The following is a 22,142-nucleotide window of genomic DNA, read 5'->3' on the forward strand; positions in this document are numbered from 1 at the left end:
TCCTGGCCGCCTCCTGGCTCAGGTCAGGATCTGGCAGAGGAGGTTTCTCAGCCGGTTACGTTGGGGCCTGCTCGAGGGTGGGGCTGAGAAAGGTCCCCAGGCTACTGCGGATCCTGTGTCTGATTTCAGATTCCCTTTTCCCAGTTATATCTCCACTTTCTCGGGACAGGAGGCGAGCAAAAGGGTGCAGAAGTCAGGTCTTGAAATCACCTGGGGATTTCTGGGTAAGGTGGGTGGAGAGAAAGGGGAACAGTAAGCAGGGCTCTGGCAGCTGCTGCAGAGGGCTTCACACAGAGTCGCGGGCTGCCACCTTGCTCTAAGTGAAAGTGAAAGAAAAGTCGACAGCAGCGGGAACAGAAGAAATCCAAAGGCTTCTGGCTGGCCAGGGGTGCTTGGAGAGCCCCCCTTCTCCCGCCAGGCCTCGCAAGCAGCGTAGGAGTGCGGAGAAGGGTGGTGGGCAAGGAGCCTCCATGGGCACAGAGGAGAGCTGGTGCCTGCTGCTCTGCCTGGCTCTATCTGGAGCAGCAGAAACCAGTGAGTCTGGGAGTTGGGGAGAGCTGGCTGGGAGAAGAGCTACTGAAGCCCCAGGGTGCCACCCTCCCCGAGATTCCAGAAGAGAAAAGGGGCCGAGGTTGACCAAATCGCCTTCTAAGCCCAACAGGGGGAAGGCTCAGTGGCTGGCAAAAGAAGGAACCAATAGTGTGTGTGGAGGGAGGGTGGGGACTCCACAGGGAAAACGCTAAAGAGGGGCTGCCTCTGTGGCTGTGTCGGGAGCCACTGTCCTACGGAGAAGGCACTGGCCTGGGAGCTGACACTTCAGAAGAGGAGAGGACTCCCCAGGCAAGGAAATCACTTGGAGGGCGACCTTGAAGGTGGGGGAGGGGAAGGCTACCCGATATGGGAGAAAGTAATGCAGGCTGTCAGTGCCCCAGCAATAGCAACCGCCCAGCCTCCTCTCTCTGCGGTGGCACTTGCTTTTTTTTCTGAGAATTCCTTTGACTGAAAAGATAGTCTTTCATTCAACAGTTGGAAATGCAAGTATAAACTCCTCTGAGCAAGGCAAATCCAGGACTTTAACCCACACCAAGAAGTATTTGCCTGGACTAGCAGGTGCTCTCCAGAAAACTGGTTTGGGGGACGACAGGAGAATAGAGGGACACAGAGACAGCTAGGATCTTGGAGGGCAACTTTTACCCTTTGCTGACTCCACAGTTTGGGGGTGGGGGCAGGAAGCAAGTGTGGAGTAGCTTTCTGGGGAAGGGGGTGCTCACCCCAGCCTTTGTCTGCAGAGCCCCACACAGCAGAAACGCAGTGGCGGGCAGTGGACGTGGTCCTAGACTGCTTCCTGGCGAAGGACGGTGGGCACCGTGGAGCTCTCGCCAGCAGTGAGGACAGGGCGAGGGCCTCCCTCGTGCTAAAGCAGGTGCCAGTGCTGGACGATGGCTCCCTGGAGGACTTCACCGACTTCCAAGGGGGCACGCTGGCCCAAGATGACCCAACTGATATCTTCGAGGCCTCAGGTAAAATCCTTCCACCTGTGTTCTTGGTCCTCCCGGGCTCCTCCACCAGGACAGCCCAGGTCCCGATTACAGCCACACATACTGCCTCCCGTTGGCCCTGGTGTTCTCACCCCAATTTGCCCTCCGTGTGTGCCCCGCTTCTCCCCAGTGGACCTGGTCCAGATTCCCCAGGCGGAGGCCTTGCTCCATGCTGACTGCAGCGGGAAGGAGGTGACCTGTGAGATCTCCCACTACTTTCTCCAGACGAGAGAGACCACTGTGGAGACAGCAGCTTGCTTCATGGCCAACGTGCAGGTCTCTGGAGGAGGACCTAGCATCTCCATGGTGATGAAGACTCCCATAGATGCCAAGAATGATGCTTTCTGGCATCCGACGCTGAACTTGCCCCTGAGCCCCCAGGGGACTGTGCGAACTGCAGGTAAGGAAATGAAAAGCAAGGCCAGGCGTGGTGGTTCATGCCTGTAATCCCAGAACTTTGGGATACCGAGGCCAGTGGATCACCTAAGGTTAGGAGTTCAAGACCAGCCTGGCCAACATGGTGAAACCTTGTCTCTACTAATACCAAAATTAGCCGGGCAGGGTGGCGGGTGCCTGTAATCCCAGCTACTGGGGAGGCTGAGGCAGGAGAATTGCTTGAACCCAGAATGCCAAGGTTGCAGTGAGCCAAGATCGTGCCATAGCACTTCAACCTGGGCAACAAGAGGGAAACTCCATCTCAAAAAAAAGAAAGAAAGAAAGAAAGAAAATGAAAAGCAAGTCACATAAAGTTTTGCTTTTCTAAAGTGGTAAGATATGGGGGACAGAAGGAGAAGGAAGGGAACAAATCCACCTCCATCCACATTGGTCACCTCAGGGCATCCCTAGGCCTTGGTCCTTTCTTCCTAAAAACCCCTGAGTCAGGCCGGGTGCGGTGGCTCACGCCTGTAATCCTAGCACTTTGGGAGGCCGAGGCAGGTGGATCACCTGAGGTCAGGAGTTCAAGACCAGCCTGGCCAACATGGTGAAACCCCCTCTCTATTAAAATACAAAAATTAGCCGGGCATGATGGCAGGTGCCTGTAATCCCAGCTACTTAGGAGACTGAAATGGGAGAACCACTTGAACCTGGGAGATGGTGGTTGCAGTGAGCCATGATCGCACCACTGCACTCCAGCCTGGGCAGCTGAGCGAGACTCCATCTCAAAAAAAAAAAAAAACAAAAAAAAAAAAACCCTGAGTCCACAAGAGAATGCTTCGAAGCCCCTACCTGAAGGTCTAAGCACACAGACAACCTGTGTGTTATTTCCAAAATGGAGATCATTCTCATCTCACTGGGCTGCCATGAGGAAATAAGACACATGATGCTATTCTGCTCATGGGTGTTGTCCACTGTAGTCTTATTGAGCCAAAACCCGGTTTTCTCCCAGTGAAAGGCTAGCCTGGTCTGGTGCTTCAGGGGTAAAGCTCAGGGATGCATCGTTTGTTCATTATCTTATTAGTAAACCCAGTACTTGCCCTCTCCAGCTCCGCACATCCTCGAGGGCACAACAAATTGACAACATGATGACAGGGTTCCCCAGAGCCCATTAATCCAAGACTCTGTGCCCCGCTTCTTTGTGTCTCCAAGAAGAGACAACCAAGTCCAGAGAAAATTAGGGGGCAACCCTTCTATCCTTGGAAAACCCTAGAACACTCTAACCTCTCTGTGGTCCAACCTAAATCTCATCTGCCACATTAGAAAGAAAAGGTCCGGCCGGGCGCGGTGGCTCAAGCCTGTAATCCCAGCACTTTGGGAGGCCGAGGCGGGTGGATCACGAGGTCAGGAGATCGAGACCATCCTGGCTAACATGGTGAAACCCCGTCTCTACTGAAAATACAAAAAACTAGCCGGGCGTGGTGGCGGGCGCCTGTAGTCTCAGCTACTTGGGAGGCTGAGGCGGGAGAATGGCGTGAACCCGGGAGGCGGAGCTTGCAGTGAGCCGAGATCAGGCCACTGCACTCCAGCCTGGGAGCACAGCGAGACTCCGTCTCAAAAAAAAAAAAAAAAAAAAAAAAAGAAAGAAAAGGTCCTCGCAGCTGTCCAGTGTCTACCACACTCCTGGCATGGGTAGATATTTCTCTCTTTTTATTCCAAACCTACAAAAAAAGGTGAAATTATAATATAATGAACACCTACATACCCTACACCTAGATCCACCAATTGTCACCAATTTGCCACATTCTCTCTCCCCCTGACTCCCCGTGTGTGTATATGTGTATGTGTGTATTTTCCTCTGAACTGAGAGTAAGTTGCAGAAGGCAACACTTGAACCCCAAATGCTCCCATCCGTAGCATGTATTAGTTTACAGCGAAGGACAAGGACGTAATCCTTCACAGTTACAAAACCATCATGTCAGAAACAAACCAAAATGGGGGAGTAGTCTACCCATGGTATAGGCAATAAGGGAGTGCAGAGTGTAAAATATTTCAGAACAATAATAAAATCGGCTAAAAGTCAGATGGCTTTATAGTCTCACCATCTCCTGACATTGACAATTCTGAATATTATCAGTGATAAAATACTCCTCCCTGCCAGGGCAGACTGTCCCTATCCCCCAACACCACTGCCTAGTATGCCACGGATCTTCATCCTTTTAGATACTTTTTAATTGATACAATAATAGTCTCAACTATAAAGTTCAGGGCATGGTGATGCACACCTGTAGTCCAGCTACTCAGGAGGCTGAGGCAGGACAATTGCTTGAGCCCAGGAGTTTGAGTCCTGCCTTGGCAACATAGCGAGATCCTGTCTCTCTCTCTCTCTCTCTCTTTTTTTTTTTTTTTAACAGAGTCTCATTCTGTCTCCCAGGCTGGAGTGCAGTGGCGCGATCTCGGCTCACTGCAACCTCTGCCTCCCATGTTCAAGTGATTCTTGTGCCTCAGTCTCCCAAGTAGCTAGGATTACAGACGCACGCCACTACACCAGCTAATTTTTGTATTTTTAGTAGAGATGGGGTTTCACCATATTGGCTGGGCTGGTCTTGAACTCCTAATCTCAGGTGACCCACCCACCTCGGCCTTCCAAAGTGTTGGGATTACAGGCGTGAGCCACTGTGCCCAGCCTGAGACCCTTCTCTTAAAAAAATAATTAAATGTCTCTAAATTCAAATTTCTCCACTTGTCCCAATATGTTTTTTTACTGCTTTCTTTTTCTAAGTACACAATTCAAACAAGAATCATGCAGTGCATTTAGTTGTGCTGTTCCCTATTTTAATCTAGAACATCTTTCACAGAATTGACATTTTTGAAGGGTCCAGGCTAGTGGTCTTGTAGAGTATCCCACCATTTAGATTTGTCTGATTGTTTTCCTCATGACTGGATTTAGGTTAAGCATGTTTGGCACAGATACTACTACCACATGTTTTTTTGTTTTTTTTTTTCAATCGAGATGGAGTTTCGCTTATTGCCCAGGCAGGAGTGCAATGGCTCGATCTTGGCTCACCGCAACCTCCACCTCCTGGGTTCAAGTGATTCTCCTGCCTGAGCTGTCCAAGTAGCTGGGATTACATGCATGTGCCACCACACCCAGCTAATTTTTGTATTATTAGTAGATACGGTGTTTCTCCATGTTGGTAAGGCTGTTCTGGAACTCCTGACCTCAGGTGATCCACCCGCCTCAGCTTCCTAATACCTCATACTTTTTTTTTTTTTTTTTTTTTTTTTACATTTTTTTGAGATGGAGTTTCACTCTTGTCGCCCAGGCTGGAGTGCAATGGTGCAATCTTGGCTCACTGCAACCTCCACCTCCCAGATTCAAGCAATTCTCCTGCCTCAGCCTCTCGAGTAGCTGAAATTACAGGCACCTGCCATCATGCCCGGCTAATTTTTGTATTTTTAGTAGAGACAGGGTTTTACCATGTTGGCCAGGCTGGTCTCAAACTCCTGACCTCAGGTGATCCACCCACCTTGGCCTCCCAAAGTGCTGGGATTACAGGCGTGAGCCACCACGCCCAGCCACCACGTGCTTTTTAAACTCTTGTTCCTAGTCTTCACAGCATCCTTGCTTAAGTAGGTGAGCTTGGTAACACCAAGTGACTTGTCAGAGGTCACAGAGCCAGTAAGTGGAACACCAGGGTTTCAGAGCTTTTTCTGCTATTCTAGTAGTACTTACCTAAAGATTGATGGTAACTCTTAATTTTGTATGTGTATTTTTCCTGGTGAGAGATCTATAGCTTTCACTAAATTATCCTAGGGTAAGTGATCCCAAAATGGTGATGGCCATCATGAGCACCATGCTGCCTTTCCAGAGCCCCATTTCTTTGTGGTTCCGTGTGACGGAAAATAAGCTCATCTGGCCTGTCAGGCACGGAAGAAGAGGCAGGTGTATGCCCACAACATGCCCACAGCTTGGAGATCAGGTGACCTCAAGGAGGAAGTAGCCCACAAATCACCCCTGTTTTCCTCTTCACAGTGGAGTTCCAGGTGACGACACAGACCCAATCCCTGACCTTCCTGCTGGGGTCCTCAGCCTCCTTGGACTGTGGCTTCTCCATGGCACCAGGCTTGGACCTCATCAGTGTGGAGTGGCGGCTGCAGCACAAGGGCAGGGGTCAGCTGGTGTACAGCTGGACCACAGGGCAGGGGCAGGCTGTGCGGAAGGGCGCTACCCTGGAGCCTGAGCAGCTGGGCATGGCCAGGGATGCCTCCCTCACCCTGCCCAGCCTCGCTATACAGGACGAGGGGACCTACGTTTGTCAGATCACCACCTCTCTCTACCGAACTCAGCAGATCATCCAGCTCAACATCCAAGGTGAGGCCAGGACATGGTTATCCCAGGGAAGGGGATATAACATGTCCACTGGGAGCGTTTTCAGACTGGGACCCAAATGCAAGAGTGCTTTCCTGAGAAGCAGGCTTCAGTCCCACCACTTATATGCCATCTTCACCGCGGAAGCACAGATGGCATCAGATAAGGAGTCCCGCTGGACTCCAGGATAATTCCACCAAGAGATTTCCAGTCCAGGATCCTGCTGCCCTGCTGTGGCCGGCTGTCTCCATCACCCCAGTCCTTTTGGACCACATCCTGAATGGCAGCAGCAGCAAACCAAGGCGGGCAGTGGAAGTGGTTCTGACCATTATCACTGCTATCCTTTAAAATCTCTGGCATAGAGGCTGGGCGCGGTGGCTCACGCCTATAATCCCAGCACTTTGGGAGGCCGAGGCAGGCAGATCACGAGGTCAGGAGTTTGACACCAGCCTGGTCAATATGGTGAAACTCCATCTCTACTAAAAATACAAAAAATAGCCAGGCGTGGTGGTGCACGCCTGTAGTCCCAGCTACTCAGGAGGCTGAGGCAGACGAATTGCTTGAACCCAGGAGGCAGAGGTTGCAGTGAGCTGAGATGCCACTGCACTCCAGCCTGGACGACACAGTAAGACATCATCTTAAAAATATATATATCTGGCTTAGAATGACGGTAAGAAGCCAGTCCACCTTTAGTTGGCTTTACAACTATCACTTTTCTGGAAAATGTAACCCCCCCCCAACCCGCCCCCACTTACGGCCTGCATCCAGGTGGGCCCTGCACACACCCTCGCCTTGGTACACCACCAAGGGACACTTTAGCCTCCACAATCTACTCTCATCCTGGCAGGAAGAAAAGGCTTCAGGCTCCTCCGCTGTCCCCAGTTAGATCCATGTGTAATCTTATTCCTCATTCTTTCTCCAGCTTCCCCCAAAGTACGACTGAGCTTGGCAAACGAAGCTCTGCTGCCCACCCTCATCTGTGACATTGCTGGCTATTATCCTCTGGATGTGGCAGTGACGTGGACCCGACAGGAGCTGGGCGGATCCCCAGTCCAAGTCTCTGGTGCCTCCTTTTCCAGCCTCAGGCAAAGCGTGGCAGGCACCTACAGCATCTCCTCCTCTCTCATCGCAGAACCTGGCTCTGCAGGTGCCACTTACACCTGCCAGGTCACCCACATCTCTCTGGAGGAGCCCCTTGGGGCCAGCACCCAGGTTGTCCCACCAGGTACTGGGAGTGTCCTCCCTTTCCCCACCTCCACACTAGGGCTCATGGCTCTCCTGCCCCAGCTCATCTATGGCCTTGTTCTGCTGCCCATCCACTTTGTTCACAGCCCTGGCTTCATGCTGCTGCCTCAGCTCCTGGTTGTCTTTCCCAAGGTGGCAGCTGCCACAGCTTCTACCACACATCCCCTGAGACTTCATTATACTCCAGCCTCCAGGGGGCCAGGCAATGTGCTTAAGGCTGGAGATCCCAGATGAGTAATTCCTCATCATGCCCTCCAGGAGATTAGTCCAGTGACAGAGACAAGACTAAGTAGGCAGAGAAGATGACATTTGAGCCAAGTTAACTAGCTTAGCGGGAAGGGAAACTCAAGATAGAAACAATAGCATATATGAAAGCCAAATCATACAACAGCCTAAAGAGACTTTGGAGAATTGCAAGCAACTCAGCACAGCTAGAGCCTAGGGTATATGGGAAAAAGGGAAAGTGGCTCTGAAGATTCGGAGGTAATTCTATTTATTGAGCATTTACATGAATCAAGCACTGTAGAAAGCACTTAAATGTATGATTTTATGGATTATGACTCCCATTTTACAGGTGAGTAAACTGGCACTTGCAGATGTCAATGAATTTGCCCAAGGTCACCTATCAATCAATGGTAAAGAGAGAATGTGAAAAACAGGCAACCGGATTCCCCTTACGGGCTTAATTAAACCCTGTAGATCTCACTGGGCCTTCAAGATGGAAATTCCTGAGAGCCATAGCATGCTGTTGAAAGGTTTTATTTATTTATTTATTTATTTATTTATTTATTTATTTATTTCATTTTATTTATTTGATACAGAATGTTGCTCTGTTCCCCAGGCTGGAGTGCAGTGGTACGATCTCAGCTCACTGCAACCTCCACATCCTGGGTTCAAGCCATCCTCCTGCCTCAGCCTCCCAAGTAGCTGGGATTACAGGCATGCACCACCAAGCCTGGCTAATTTTGTGTTTTTAGTAGAGATAGGGTTTCACCATGATGGCCAGGCTGATCTCGATCTCCTGACCTCAAATGATCTGTCCGCCTCGGCTTCCCAAAGTGCTGGGATTACAGGCATGAGCCACCGCACCCTGCGTGTTGAAAGGTTTTAAACAGGAAAGGGACAGGAAAGAACCCGCAACTCAAAATGGAAACATCCAGGAGCACTGGGCATTTGGTCGCTCATTAGACTGTGAACTTCCCCAAAACTGAGGTTTCACCTCAGCTCACATCATTCCCCAACTATTTACAAAATCCCAGTTAATGGGTTGTTTTTATTTTGTTTTGCTTTGTTTTATTTTGTTTTGAGATAGGGTTTCACTCTGTCGCCCAGGCTCGAGTGCAGTGGCACAATCTCGACTCACTGCAACCTCTGCCTCCGAGGCTCGTGATCCTCCCACCTCAGCCTCCCGAGTAGCTGGGACCACAGGCGCACACCAACACGACCAGCTAATTTTTTGTATTTTTGGTAGAGACAGGGTTTCACCATGTTGCCAAGGCTGGTCTTGAACTCCTGAGCTCAAGCCATCCACCCATCTCAGCCTCCCAAATTTCTGGGATTACAGGCATGAGCCACTGTGTCCAGGCAAGTTAACTCTTAACAAATAAACCAACCTAAATCTCACTTGCAAAGCAATTTTTAAAAACTTGTGAGAAGAGGTAGAGAATTCTGTGTGGAGTAACCCACGAGTATCCAGCAACCTTATGAATAAGTACAAATGCTGCTGGGTGCCTTGTTCCAGGCTCCTCAACCAGGGACTCACACACACACTCCTTAGCTCCTCCTCCCTGGGGTGGACACTGCAGGTGAGGGCTCAGCTCATGATTCCTGCACACGATAATCCCCGCCCATGTTGCTCTCACCTACAGAGCAGAGAACAACCTTGGGAGTCATCGTTGCCAGCAGCCTCTTCCTTCTTGCACTGTTGTTCCTGGGGCTTCAGAGACGCCAAGGTAAGAGCCTGGTTGCCCTTGGTTCTGGACCTGGCCCACCTCACCCACTCTAACCACCTCCCTACCCAGACCAGGGTGGAAGTCCAGATGCCCCAAGCTCCAGCCACCCACCCATCACAGCCTCCTGCTTTCGAGTTTGCCCTAAATGAAAATGAAACCAGTCGTGTTCCCTCTTGTTTTCTCCTAGCTACCTCACTAAGGTCTGTCAAGACTCTAAGGCACTCTGGGTAGCCACTCTCCTGCCTCAGAGTAGAAAGAAAGAGCAGTCATGTGCTCCCAGAAGGACTCTAAGTCAAGTCGCAGAGCTAAAAAGGCATGAAGGTGGTACCAGCTCACGGGTCACTGGGCCTGGCTCTGCATAGGCCTCTGCCTTCCTTCACTGTGCACCCTGGGCTCATGCACCAAGGCGGAGAACAGGAAGAAGTGAGGGGACAAGAAGAAGGCAGAATGTCCAGATGGAGGTTAAGACTAAAGAGCCAGGTTGGTGGTGTGGTGGTAGGAAAACAAAGCTGGAAGAAATGGAGAAGGAACAAGTGAGGGACAATGAGGCACGGGCTGGGGCTGGGCTACCCCTCCCAAACTCGGCTCTGTCAAAATAAAAGCCCCTTGTGTCTGCTGTGACCAAGCATTTCCACTTTCCTGTCTTCCTCCACACTGGTCCCAACTGAGCCCTGTCCCCAAGCCTAGCGGCTCTAACTTGCAAAGTGTTTAAGGCAGGGAACAAAGGCCCTCAGAGGCACCCCCGGGCTCCATCTCAGTTGCACCTCTGCTGCAATTAGGGTTCTGCTCCTTCGGATAACTGCTGGGAGTTTCAGGATACCTGCAAATGCCTCGCTCCCTCAGCTGCAAGGGAGACATTTCTCCTTTTACTCATTTCTAAAATGTGCCTGGTCAATACGGTGGAACTCAGCATACCAAAGCTGTATGTGAGGATGATGGGGAAAAGGGGGTAAGGAGGTGTTCACTGACAGCCTTATCTGGGCACATCCTCTGGGACAGGACAAGCAGGCCAAGGACCTAGGAAGGAGCACAGGAGGCAGATAGAAGAGGCCTGAGGGAACCTGTGCTTGTTTGCTAGTGTGAGATGCCCACGCAACTTCCTGTCCTCACTTCCTCTCACCAGCACCTACAAGAGTTGGGCTGCTTCAGGCTGAACGCTGGGAGACCACTTCCTGTGCTGACGCACAGACCTCCCATCTCCAGGAAGACCGTGCAGCACATGTAAGCCAGCCCAGCTGACCTGAAGTGACATGAGACTACGAGAAAGAAACGACACCCTTCCCCCCAAGCCCCCCAACTACTCCAACCCAAACAACAACCAAGTCAGTTTAGTGGTAGGAATTTGTATTTTTTGCCTTTGTTCAGAATACATGAAATTGGTAAATATGCCACATGCCTTTGGTGGAAGTACAACTGTTGTTATTACTCTATACAAGTATGAGATCAGGGTTAGGAAAAAAAGACAAAGAGGTGATGACAGACACACAGTGGAAACCCCACATCGTCTCATGGCAAACCGAAGAAGGGGATGTGGGAAGCTCAGCTTCATTTGACTGCAAAGTCCCAGGGTTTAGTTGCACATTTGCTCATGCACATGAGTGGTGGGAGGGAAGGGGGATAGCAAAGACACACAGAAGAGGGTACAGGGTGGGTGAGAAAGAAAGTAGAAGGGCTAATACCCCCAAAGAACAAAGCCAACTACACCTGGTGAGCCTCAGAGGGACAGAAACCCAGGAATGATTTCTGTAATAGGGCTGGGAGAGCCAAGAGGACGGATTTGCTCCAGGCTTGGGACACATCGAGGACAGTGGTGGTTCTTCTCCAGCGGTGACCCCCTGCATTAGGCAAGGAGGAGCCCAGAGGAGAGTGGAGACCTTCGAGGGGGGCCGTTGGGAGGGTACTGACTGCTTTCTTCCAGCTCTTCAGTCCCGCCCTGGGGCAGGACGAAGGGAATATGGGAAACAAGGGCGAAGGGAAAGGAAGGATGGTTTTGTGCAATGAAATGCTGCTTCATGGAAAGTGGGCATCCAGACCCTGCCCAGCATGGCCTCACCCTCTTCCTGTTCGTGGACTGAGGGAGGAAGGAATAAAGGGCTATGGGTATTCCCCACTCTGTTCCCAGCCTGTCCTCCTCCCCTTGCACCTGGGTTTATCCCACATTAATAACCCATCCTGAAGCTCAGCAATTGCCCTGAAGATAGGCTGAGCAGATCCCATCCTCAGGTTCCACTGTCTATACACACAAACCATGCAAAGAGGAGGAAGAGAAAGGAGGCAAAGTAGAATTCAGACAGGTAAGGGTGGTTCGAAGGGGAATATACTGCAGGAAGAACAGACAGGCGGTTCTCAAGGAGAAGGCGCCGTGACAGCACAGCAATACACAACGACACCTGTCACAGGCTGGCACGCCTCCCCGCAGGGTGGGGCTGGTGGGTCTACATGACTTCTCTGCATCCTGAGGATCAGCAGGGCCTCAGGAAGGACCTCTTGCCTCATCACTGTCTTTGGCAAGTGCACGGGTGGTGTGGAGGAAGAGATTCCATGGGTATCCAAAGATCTCACACTTCTAACACCCTCACACCCCTTCATCAACAGGAAGAGAGGAACGGGACCCTCTTTAACGAGGGCAAGGAGTGGCTTCCTCTGAGCTTGTTACTTTCAAATCAAGCACTTGACTCACTGTTTCTCTATAACTAATAGGCAATCTCTCTCTTTATGCCAACAATTAACTGGGAGCTAGGTGAAATTATTTGGCTAGATAAAACTACTGGCTAGATGAATTTATTTGGTGCCCTCATACGGAATGCTGTAGAAAATGTAAAGAAGAGAAAGCTCCTTCCAGTTAGAAGCACATGGGACTGCTTCTAGGATGGAAACAAGTCCTGCTATTTTCACAATCCATAAGTGTTCTCCAGGCCTCTGGAGAACAAAGTAAAGTTGTAAGATCCCCAAAGACATAGAAAATCCTGGACGAACAGATTAGAAATAACTACAAAAAGCAAGTTTTACTTTCGAAAAGCGTGCTGCACTGAAACCAAGTTGGACTTTGGTCCACCGCCAGGACCCTCTCCAGGCCTGGCTCAGGAGGGAAGGCTCCACATGACCAGGCAGCACTGAGTGAGCTGCCATCTTCCCAGTCCCTCTCTAGCTCCTGCCAGTAACCAGGTTTTCTAGGAGACATCATGGGCACCGATACTCTTCTCCTCCCAAGTCTGGGCAGCTTCACGGGTACTTCGCCTCAGCTACTCCCCTCCCTGCCCCTTCCCGTGGCCTCCAACTCTCTGGGGCTTTGGGGGAACTTGAGAGTACAGAAGCGCGCAGGGAGGAGGCGCCAGCTGTTGCTCTTCAGGTAGTGACTTAGATTGCACCACGAGCAGCATTTCTAGTGTCGAGGGACAGAGTGCAAATGAACGCAACGCAAAAGGAGGAATGGGTGATGGAGAAGCCTGGGCTGGAATGGAGGACGGTGGGTGGGGACGTGTGTTGAGAGAGCAAACAGAGGGGAGAGGACATGAGTGTGGATGGCAATGGAGAACAGGGAAGGGGTGGCACATTCTCAAGTAAAAAAGTAGACTGGACACAGGAATCAGGAAGTCCCAGACGGAAAAGAGAAAGAGACAGGAGAAAACAAGAGGGCAAATTACACCAAGTTACCAGACATTCAGGTCTTTCCATTGTTAAGTGCCCCATCCCCACGATGTCCCTCCAACCCAAGCCAGTGACACACAGCATAGCCCTACTTCCTCAGAACAGGAGGCACCATCTCCCTGCAATGCCTTGCAGGGGGAAGCCTTGTCCATCAAAGAAATCCCGTGTCTCTGCCCTTCCCCCCTCCCGAACCAAGTGACGATCCCATAGCAGCGGTCTCCATACCTCAGTCAGAGCAGCCCCACTCCCCAGGCAGGCAGGCAGGCAGGCAGGGAGAAGACTCCAGGACCTTCCCACCTCTTCAACCCACCAGCAACCTCAGCGATACTTACTTACAATAACTACCACGATGATGGCACAGATGGCTCCCAGCATGATCATCATCTGAGGAAACATGGACAAAAAATGAGCCCTTGAATTTCAGGAATGAGGAAAAGAACCACATCTCTAGTGGGAAACAGAATTCCCTCCACCCTCAGGACAGTGGAAAAAACACTCATCACCCAGGAGACCTGCAGGCTTCTTAGAGAGGCCCTACCCTTCTGCTTCCCAGGGGATCATAACCTCAGTACGTCTGTAGCTTTTCAGATTCATCACAGGACCTGCATTGAGCTCCTCTTTGCTTGGTTCCTGGTGTCTTGGGGGCTTTAGAAGGCATTCCAATAGAGATACAGACTCTGGATATTTAACCAATTGGTTCAGTTTTCACTGTGAAGTGTTCAGCTCATTCCCAAAAGTTGCAGTCATTTAAAAATATATATTTCAACCTGAGAAAGCTAATTTAAAAGAAAAAGAAGTGTGTGTGTGTGTGTGTATATATATTTATATATTATGAAGTGTGTATGTATATATATATTATGTGTATCTGTGTGTGTATATATTATGTGTATATATATATTATGTGTGTATATATATAATGTGTGTATACATGTGTGTGTGTATATATGTGTGTATATATATTGTGTGTATATATTATGTGTGTATATAATGTGTGTGTATATATAATGTGTGTATGTATATATATAGTGTGTGTATATATTGTGTGTACATATATATTATGTGTGTATGTGTATATATTATGTGTGTGTATATATATAGTGTGTGCATATATATATTGTGTGTATGTGTATATAATGTGTGTGTATATATATTGTGTGTGTATATAATGTGTATGTGTATATATGTGTGTATATACATATTTTTTTTGTGTGTATATATGTGTGTGTGTATATATATGTGTATGTGTGTATATATATTTTATGTGTGTGTATATATAATGTGTGTGTGTATATATGTGTGTGTATATATATATTGTGTGTGTGTATATATATATAATGTGTGTGTGTGTATATATACATATACCTGAGCCATTGTGCTGATGTTGGGTGTGTCTGAGAATGAGATAGGAGAAAATTTTTGCAGGCCACTCCTATGGGGGAAAAGCTCCTTAACTAACCGTTCCAAACTCCTCAGGGTATCACTTTTTTCCTGATAGCGGTTCCGAATACTCTAGCCTACCCTGGTGGCCAATTCTGGGTAATGCAATCTCAAAAGGAGGCTTTTAGGATTTCCTCCCAAGCATTATGCTGGTCAGAGAGATACTGCACCATCAGAGGGAAGAAATGTAGAAGTTGAAGGTTTTCTTGCCTTCTACCAGTGGAAGCCCAGGAAAAGATGGAGGAGGGGACAAGAAAATTCACCTTGCAGTTTTTCCACCAATACTTCCTCTTTAGCTTTGCAGCACTGCTCTCAAATTGTGATGCTCCTGCCTGCAAGGCATCAGCTCGGTCATCCAACTCTGACAGCTTCTGGTCCCTCTCCAGGACCTTGTCCACGTTCACACGTATGATGTCTACCACCTGAGGAGGGCACAGAAACAAAGCTACTAAGCTTCCTGCCAAAGACAGAGGAAAGAACAACAACCAGAGAATCACAAGTCTGGCCCTGTGCAACTCTAAAGGGTGCTCTGCCTCTCGGGGCCTTTTTGACTGTTCTCCTACAAAAAAAGGAGAAAAGATAAGAAATTCTCTTTTGTTCCAAACTCCTAGAGTTGGAAACTCGCAGAGAAACAGCTATCTACCTACCTCCTCCACTTGTGCCTGGGTTTGCTGTAGTCGTCTGTTACTGGTCAGGTTAGGAGGAGGGCCAGGGGGACCCCCACCTGGGGCAGTCCCTTCTGTCCCTTCAGCAGGTGGCTGAGCTGGAGCAGACCTGTGGAAAGACATGGGCAGAGTACACAAAGTGACCAGGACAAGAAAGGAGCAGTGCGTGGTAGCACACACCTGTAGTCTCAGCTACTCAGGAGGCTGAAGTGCTCCTCGCATCCTCCTGGCCCAGGAGTTCGAGGCCAGCCTGGGCATCATAGCAAGACCCCATCTCTAAAAAAAAAAAACAGACAAAAAGGGCCGGGCGCGGTGACTCACACCTGTAATCCCAGCACTTTGGGAGGCCGAGGTGGGCGGATCACGAGGTCAGGAGATCGAGACCATCCTGGCTAACACAGTGAAACCCTGTCTCTACTGAAAAATAGAAAAAATTATGCGGGCGTGGTGGCGGGCGCCTGTAATCCCAGCTACTCAGGAGGCTGAGGCAGGAGAATGGCGTGAACCTGGGAGGCAGAGCTTGCAGTGAGCCGAGATCATACCACTGCACTCCAGCCTGGGCGACAGAGCGAGACTCCATCTTAAAAAAAAAAAACACAAACAAAAAGAAAGGACTCACATGCATCCTCACCCCAAACCACTTAAACAATTATGATTAGGCTATACAAAATTAGAATGGATTCTTACTCCTTGGCAATCTCAAATAGGGAGATGCAGCATAGAGGCAAAAAGTAAAAGATGAAAGACTCTGCAGCAACATTTGGATGCGGTTCAGGGACGTCCAGGATGGCATCAAGAGATCTTGTCTGGGGCTATCCTTTGACCCAACTCAAACAAGTCCTCTGCCATGATGGCTACAGGGACAAATGTGCTAGCCTTGTCCTACATGGCATTTCCCCACTGATAATGGTTTGGCTGTGTCCCCACCCAAATCTCAACTTGAATTGTATCACCCAGAATTCCCACATGTTGTGGGATGGACTCAGGGAGGCAACTGTATCATGGGGCCCATCTTTCCCGTGCTATTCTCGTGATAGTGATGAATTCTCACGAGATCTGATGGTTTTATCAGGGGTTTCTGCTTTTGCTTCTTCCTCATTTTCTCTTGCTGCCGCCATGTAAGAAGTGCCTTTCGCCTGCTGCCATGATTCTGAGGCCTTCCCAGCCATGTGGAACTGTAAGTTCAATTAAACCTCTTTTTCTTCCCAGTCTTGGGTATGTCTTTATCAGCAGCATGAAAACAGACTAATACAGTAAATTTGTACCAGTAGAGTGGGGCGTTGCTGAAAAGATACCCAAAAATGTGGAAGCAACTTTGGAACTAGGTAACAGGGAGAGGTTGGAACAATTTGGAGGGCTCAGAAGAAGACAGGAAAATGTGGGAAAGTTTGGAACCGCCTAGAGACTTGTTGAATGGCTTTGACAAAAATGCTGTCGGTGATATGAACAATAAGGTCCAGGCTGAGGTGGTCTCAGATGGAGATAAGGAACTTGTTGGGAACCGAAGCAAAAGTGACTCTTGTTATGCTTTAGCAAAGACACTGGCAGCACTTTGCCCCTGCCCTAGAAATCTGTGGAACTTTGAACTTGAGAGAGATGATTTAGGGTATCTGGCAGAAGAAATTTCTAAGCAGCAAAGCATTCACAAGGTGACTTGGGTGTTGTTAAAAGCATTTCATTTTAAGAGGAAAACAGAGCATAAAAGTTCAGAAAATGTGCAGCCTGATGATGCAGTACAAAAGAAATAAAAAACACTTTTTTGAGGGAAATTCAAGGCAGCTACAGAAATTTGCATAAATAGCAAGGAACCTAATGTTAACCCCCAAGACCATGGGGAAAATGTCTCCAGGCCATGTCTGAGGACTTCACAGCAGCCCCTCCCATCACAGGCCTGGAGGCCCAGGAGGAAAAAGTGATTTTGTGGGCCAGGCCCAGGGTCCCCACGCTGTGTGCAGCCTAGGGACTTGGTTCCCTATGTCCCAGCCACTGCAGCTGTAGCTGAAAGGGGCCAACGCAGGGCCCAGGCCCTGGCTTCAGAGGGTGGAAGCCTCAAGCCTTGGCAGCTTCCACATGGTGTTGAGCCTGCAGATGCACAGAAGTCAAGAACTGAGGCTTAGGAACCTCCGCCTAGATTTCAGAAGATGCATGGAAACGCCTGGATGCCCAGGCAAAAGTCTGTTGCAGGGGCAGGGCCCTCATGGAGAACCTCTGCTAGGGCAGTACAGAAGGGAAATGAGGGGTCGGAGCCCCTACACAGAGTCCCTACTGGAACACTGCCTAGTGGAGCTATGAGAAGAAGGTCACCATCCTCCAGACCCCAGAATGGTAGATCCACTGGCAGCTTGCACCGTGTGCCTGGAGAAACTGCAGACACTCAACACCAGTCCGTGAAGGGAGCCAGGAGGGAGGTTGTATCCTGCCAAGCAGCCAGGAGGGAGGCTGCATCCTGCCAAGCAGCCAGGAGGGAGGCTGTACGCTGTAATGTCTGTCAGTTCACCCCTTTTTACATTCAAGTTATTGGTTATGGTTATTGGTTTATATGCCCAGTTATTGGTTATGCTTCACACAAGATGAGGAAATCAGAGCTACCATAACGGCAGCTTAGAAAATCACCAAAGGCAAAGTCTATGTAGGCGGAGTGAGTCAGGACTGTTTGTTTGCTTTGTTTTTGGCAGAGAAAATGGGGGTTTCACTTAGATAGAATCTGGGGCCCAAAGCAATTACATTAGTTATGGAAACTGTTCCAAGAGCATAGACAGGAAGCAAAGATGCTAGAAATTGTCCTCAATGTGCATGCATTATAGACATTCTGTCCCTTCCTTTTCTGGATTTGGCACAGAGTCTCAGATGACTCCCTTGGTTACTTACATCCCAAAGAGAGATCTTGGTTTACTGTACTATACACACAGAGAATGTTCTCTCGTTCTGTACCACTCAAAGCCAGGGTGTGGTGTTCAAGACAAACTCCTCTCCGTGTCCCAAAACATGAAGACTAAACTCACCTCCTAAAGAATTCCCGGAAGTATAACCTAAGTCATGAGATGTTCTTGGCCAAGGAAGCACCCACAGGCAGGGGGGAGATCTCTCAAATTTGATGGAGAACAGAAATTACAGTAAGAACTCCTCAGACAGAAGCAGAATCTCACCAAACATACTTCACAGGAGCAGTCCAAGAGTAAATGCAACAAAAATGAAACCATCACAAAGTCACCAAAAAGGAAACTATTTGACTAATAGAACTAATACCCAGAAGCTCCTCCTCCTTGATTAAGTGAATTTCTTTTAGTCTAAAAAGATAAAGAATAACTCCTCAGAGAGGCTATAGTAGCAGATTACACCTGACTCATTCTCCACTTAAAGGATCACTTTCCCATTTCCCTCTAAGGTGCAAAGGAGGTAAAGCAAAGATAGACACAAAGTCATGGGAGCCATAAGACTCTTGTCCTGCCACTGAGCTAGCTAAGCAATCTAGTTCTCGACTTAAGGCAGAAAATTCAATGACTAGGTAGCAGCCAGGATTGGAAGCAGTCCAGGATGGTGGCACCAATGACAAGATTAAGGTCAGAGACCTCATGATGCCCCGCTAGCCACCAGGATTTCTCCGTTGCCTTCTGTTCATCCCACGTGGATACTATCTGGAGGCCCCCGCCCCAAAATGAAAACAACTGGAATTCTACGGCTTGCCCAAAATGCATAGAACACTCATATCTGGTTAAAACCATAGAAATCAAAAGAAAAAGTGAAATGGCTATGAAGTATTTGCAAGGCCAATTTCACTTACTACTTGTTGGGAGTTGGAAACATTCAGCAGTAAAATATCTAGGGATAATTACAACCCTTATGTAACACAAGTAAATCTTTCCCTTTTTTGTCACTTATAGAAGCAACATAAATACATCTAGGACCAGGCCAGGGTAGGAATCAGAAAGAAAAAATCTGTATTAGACATATTGAGGTCTTGAAAGAGAAGTACTTCATTTGCTTAGCCGTAGTTTTCCCACAGGATCTTGTGAAGGGGGTGATGTTGAAGATTGCTGGAAACTAAACTGTGTGTGTTGGAGGAAAGGAGGAAGCTCCGCTCTCCCTATTTCTCGTCCAAATATTTGGTAAGAGTGGGTGATAGAAAAACGTCTCCTATACGAGCGGCCTCGGCATGAACAGCCGCTTGGGATGACAGGCCACTATCCCACTACCCCTTGAGTCTTTCTGAGCTGCTCACCTGGTGCCAGAGAACTGGCAGATAAGTTTCTGAAACTTTGCTCACGGCCATGAGGGGGGCTAGACATCACACTTTGGGTGAGGGGTAAACAAATCCAGAGATTGTAGGGCAACCCAAGTTAACAACTGGCAGTTGCACCCATGACTGTCTTTCCTGAAGCGCTAAGCAGTTATTTAGCCAGATGACAGAAATGCCTTTCGAGTCCCTTGCCCAGTTGTCCCCATCCACCACCCCCAGCCCCCGCCCTGAGTCTCCACTATACCAAAACCAGAATGAGGCGCCACTCAGACGACAGGAGAGTGTGCAATGATTGCGGGACCCCTGTGCCCCTGCCCCGCCCGTGGGGTGCTAGCTGTGGCTGGTGCGAGAATGGGGTGCTAGCCCCCCTCCCTGGGGGTGGCCCGGTCCGGAGGCGGCGCGCGGTGGTGGCTCCCCGCGTTGCTGCAGCTGCTGCAATGCGCCATTTTCCGTCCCGCAGAGTCGGGAGCTTGGAGTGAGAGTTGTCAAGGAGGTGCCGAGCCTCCCACACCAGAGTCAACTCACATTTTTCTGACAGAGAGAGTGAGGGTCTGTTCCTCTCCCGAGGCTGCGGCGAGACACCCGGCGGGGGACGCTGCAACTGAAGTGGACGGAACTGACGAGCTCCGCCTGGCACCGACCACTCCGAGGTCTAGCTGCGGTGGAACTTACTGCAGCTGCCGCGCCGGCCCCCGCCTTTATTAGCGCTGACCACGCCTCCCGGATAACGGTGACAACCCCGTGGCCCAATCCATGCCCAGGACGGTCGCCCAGCGCTACAGGCCTAGCCCGCCCCGCCCCTGCCAATTGCCAGTCACAAGTCGCCTCTCATCCGACTCCGGAAAGGAGCGGTTGCTGTGAGGAGCCTTCAGTGATCAATGCAACCATAGTTTGCGCTCCAGTCTGGCGGAGGGACGGGGCTGGGTGGAGGTGAGGTCTGTGCCTCGGAGGGCGCTTCAGCAGTTCATTAGGCGTTTGTGGTGCCTCCCAACCAATCGCTGGGCAGTTACTGAAGACCATGTCCGCCCCTGCCCCGCCCCGTGCCCGGACTCGCGCGTTCCGCGGGAGGCGGTGGCTCCCTGGGGCGCGCCCAGCCCTGGTGCCCAGCCCTGGTGCCCCGCCCTGGCCCTCGCTCCGCCCCTACCGCCCCGCCTCTGACTAACGCTCTGAGGGTGCGGGAGCTTCGAGACACAGCCACAAGCTCCCGGTGCCAGATAGCAGATGCGGGGTTCAGTCCCACCAAAGCAAGCATGAAACTTTCGTTCTTCAGTTTCTTTCAACATAGCCTTCCTAAATTGAACTCCCTCCCAAATCTGCTCCAGTCCAGGTTACCACATCGACTCAGTAGCCCAGACCAGAAACCTGGAAACCATCCTAGATTGCCTCCCCTTCACCTTTACCTCTCCCCCAGTTATCTGCCAAGTCCAGCTGATTTTTCCTTCTTGGTATTCCGGTAGTTATTTCCCCTCTGCTCACTATTATCCGTTTCCTGGACTCTATCAGTTGGAAAATTCACCATTATTTTTTATATGGCGGGGCGCAGTGGCTCACACCTGTAATCCCAGCACTTTGGGAGGCCGAGTCAGGCAGATCACCTGAGCTCAGGAGTTCGAGACCAGCCGGGCCAACATGGCGAAACCTCTGTCTCTACTAAGAATACAAAAATTAGCTGGGCGTGGTGGCGGGCACTTGTAATCCCAGCTACTGGGGAGGCTGAGACAAGAGAATCGCTTGAACCTGGGAGCCAGTGGTTGCAGTGAGCCGAGATCAGGCCACTGCACTCTGGCCTGGGCAACAGAGCAAGACCCTGTTTCAAAAAAAAAAGGTTGCAAATTATCTGTGACAAATGCTTTCCTTACCACTTAGCATTTTTGCTTTACATGTCTTGAAAATATAGATTTATATACATACCGATTTCTATCATATTTCACTCTTGTGCATGCATAAAAAGGGAAATAGAAAACAATAACATGGTAACTATCCCTAAAACTTCACATTCAGAAACTGATTGTTAGGGATTCATTTTTTTGACTCAGTCTTGGATGTCCACGAATTTCTACGCAATGTAGTCCTCTGTGCATGTCATAAGGGCTTTGGTGATGCAGCATTTCCTAAGACTGTGCCTCTCCAGGCTCTAGAGTTTTCTTCCAAGCCTCAGACATCCATTTGGCAAGCTTTGATGCTCATGAGCAGGTATGACAAATATAGTTTGACTGCTGTCTGACTAATAGCTAAAGTGAAACATCCCAGTTAGAAGATATTAAAATGAAACACACACACACACACACACACACACACACACACCAGCAAAAAAAAAAACCAAGTGCCTCCTAAAATCAATGATATATCATTCTGCTTCCAGTCTTGCCATCCTTCACATCCATTCTCTAAAAATCCACGAAAGTTATCTATCCAAATGTCACAGGTCTTCTGAAAAGCCTTAAACAATTGCTCCTGGAAACATAATGCATTCATCATATGTGTTTATCCCATTCTCCTCCTGAAACCACATCAAAATGGCTAGTTAGGGGGAAAAAAAATGACAATTTGGAAAAGTTTGCAAAAATGTATAAGCCCCCAAAGACAGAAAGAATGGGGCCAGGTGCCGTGGCTCACTCCTGTAGTCCCAGCTACTTGGGGGCCTGAGGCGGAAGGGTAGCTTGAGCCCAGATG

The 22,142-nt window shown here is 49.5% G+C and overlaps 2 protein-coding genes across 7 annotated transcripts; one reads left to right on the forward strand and one right to left on the reverse strand.

Annotated features, from left to right (window-relative positions):
• Positions 1 to 21: 21 nt before the first annotated feature.
• Positions 22 to 10,875, forward strand: TAPBPL (TAP binding protein like). 3 transcript variants are annotated; one of them, XR_002515501.2, is made up of 8 exons: positions 22 to 534; positions 1,290 to 1,520; positions 1,669 to 1,938; positions 5,950 to 6,288; positions 7,208 to 7,510; positions 9,399 to 9,482; positions 9,670 to 9,962; positions 10,606 to 10,871. XR_002515501.2 is itself a non-coding variant. In XM_003905848.4 (7 exons), exons 1-7 carry the CDS (start codon positions 471 to 473, stop codon positions 10,719 to 10,721), a joined length of 1,407 nt encoding a protein of 468 aa, XP_003905897.2. In that variant the 5' UTR covers positions 22 to 470; the 3' UTR covers positions 10,722 to 10,875. The 3 variants fall into 3 exon arrangements, 2 of the variants coding, with proteins under 2 accessions (XP_003905897.2, XP_009178301.2); XM_003905848.4 differs by lacking the exon at positions 9,670 to 9,962 and having other exon boundaries at positions 10,606 to 10,875; XM_009180037.2 differs by lacking the exon at positions 10,606 to 10,871 and having other exon boundaries at positions 9,670 to 10,103.
• On the reverse strand, positions 10,810 to 20,454 carry VAMP1 (vesicle associated membrane protein 1). 4 transcript variants are annotated; one of them, XM_009180036.1, is made up of 5 exons: positions 19,995 to 20,454; positions 15,215 to 15,341; positions 14,831 to 14,989; positions 13,463 to 13,514; positions 10,810 to 11,553 (listed from the first exon to the last, which is right to left on the reverse strand). In XM_009180036.1, coding segments are annotated over exons 1-5 (489 nt in total). In that variant the 5' UTR covers positions 19,997 to 20,454; the 3' UTR covers positions 10,810 to 11,404. The 4 variants fall into 4 exon arrangements, with proteins under 4 accessions (XP_009178300.1, XP_003905899.1, XP_021777635.1 ...); XM_003905850.2 differs by having other exon boundaries at positions 10,810 to 13,055; XM_021921943.2 differs by lacking the exon at positions 19,995 to 20,454 and having other exon boundaries at positions 15,215 to 15,498.
• Between the last annotated feature and the right edge of the window lie 1,688 nt (positions 20,455 to 22,142).

This window comes from Papio anubis, chromosome 9 (genome assembly GCF_008728515.1).
Source record: "Papio anubis isolate 15944 chromosome 9, Panubis1.0, whole genome shotgun sequence".
NCBI lineage: Eukaryota > Metazoa > Chordata > Mammalia > Primates > Cercopithecidae > Papio > Papio anubis.

Bases quoted from the DNA above. Each gene is read 5' to 3' on its own strand.
- VAMP1 (XM_021921943.2), bottom strand. From the start codon at position 15,355: ATGTCTTTCCACAGGTCTGCTCCAGCTCAGCCACCTGCTGAAGGGACA. The intron at 14,990-15,214 runs GTAGGTAGATAG...TGCCCTCCTCAG, and splicing joins CCCAGGCACAAGTGGAGGAG to GTGGTAGACATCATACGTGT. The intron at 13,515-14,830 runs GTGAATTTTCTT...ATGTTTCCTCAG, and splicing joins ATTGGTGGAAAAACTGCAAG to ATGATGATCATGCTGGGAGC.
- TAPBPL (XM_003905848.4), top strand. From the start codon at position 471: ATGGGCACAGAGGAGAGCTGGTGCCTGCTGCTCTGCCTGGCTCTATCT. The intron at 535-1,289 runs GTGAGTCTGGGA...CTTTGTCTGCAG, and splicing joins ATCTGGAGCAGCAGAAACCA to AGCCCCACACAGCAGAAACG. The intron at 9,483-10,605 runs GTAAGAGCCTGG...TCCTCTCACCAG, and splicing joins GGGGCTTCAGAGACGCCAAG to CACCTACAAGAGTTGGGCTG.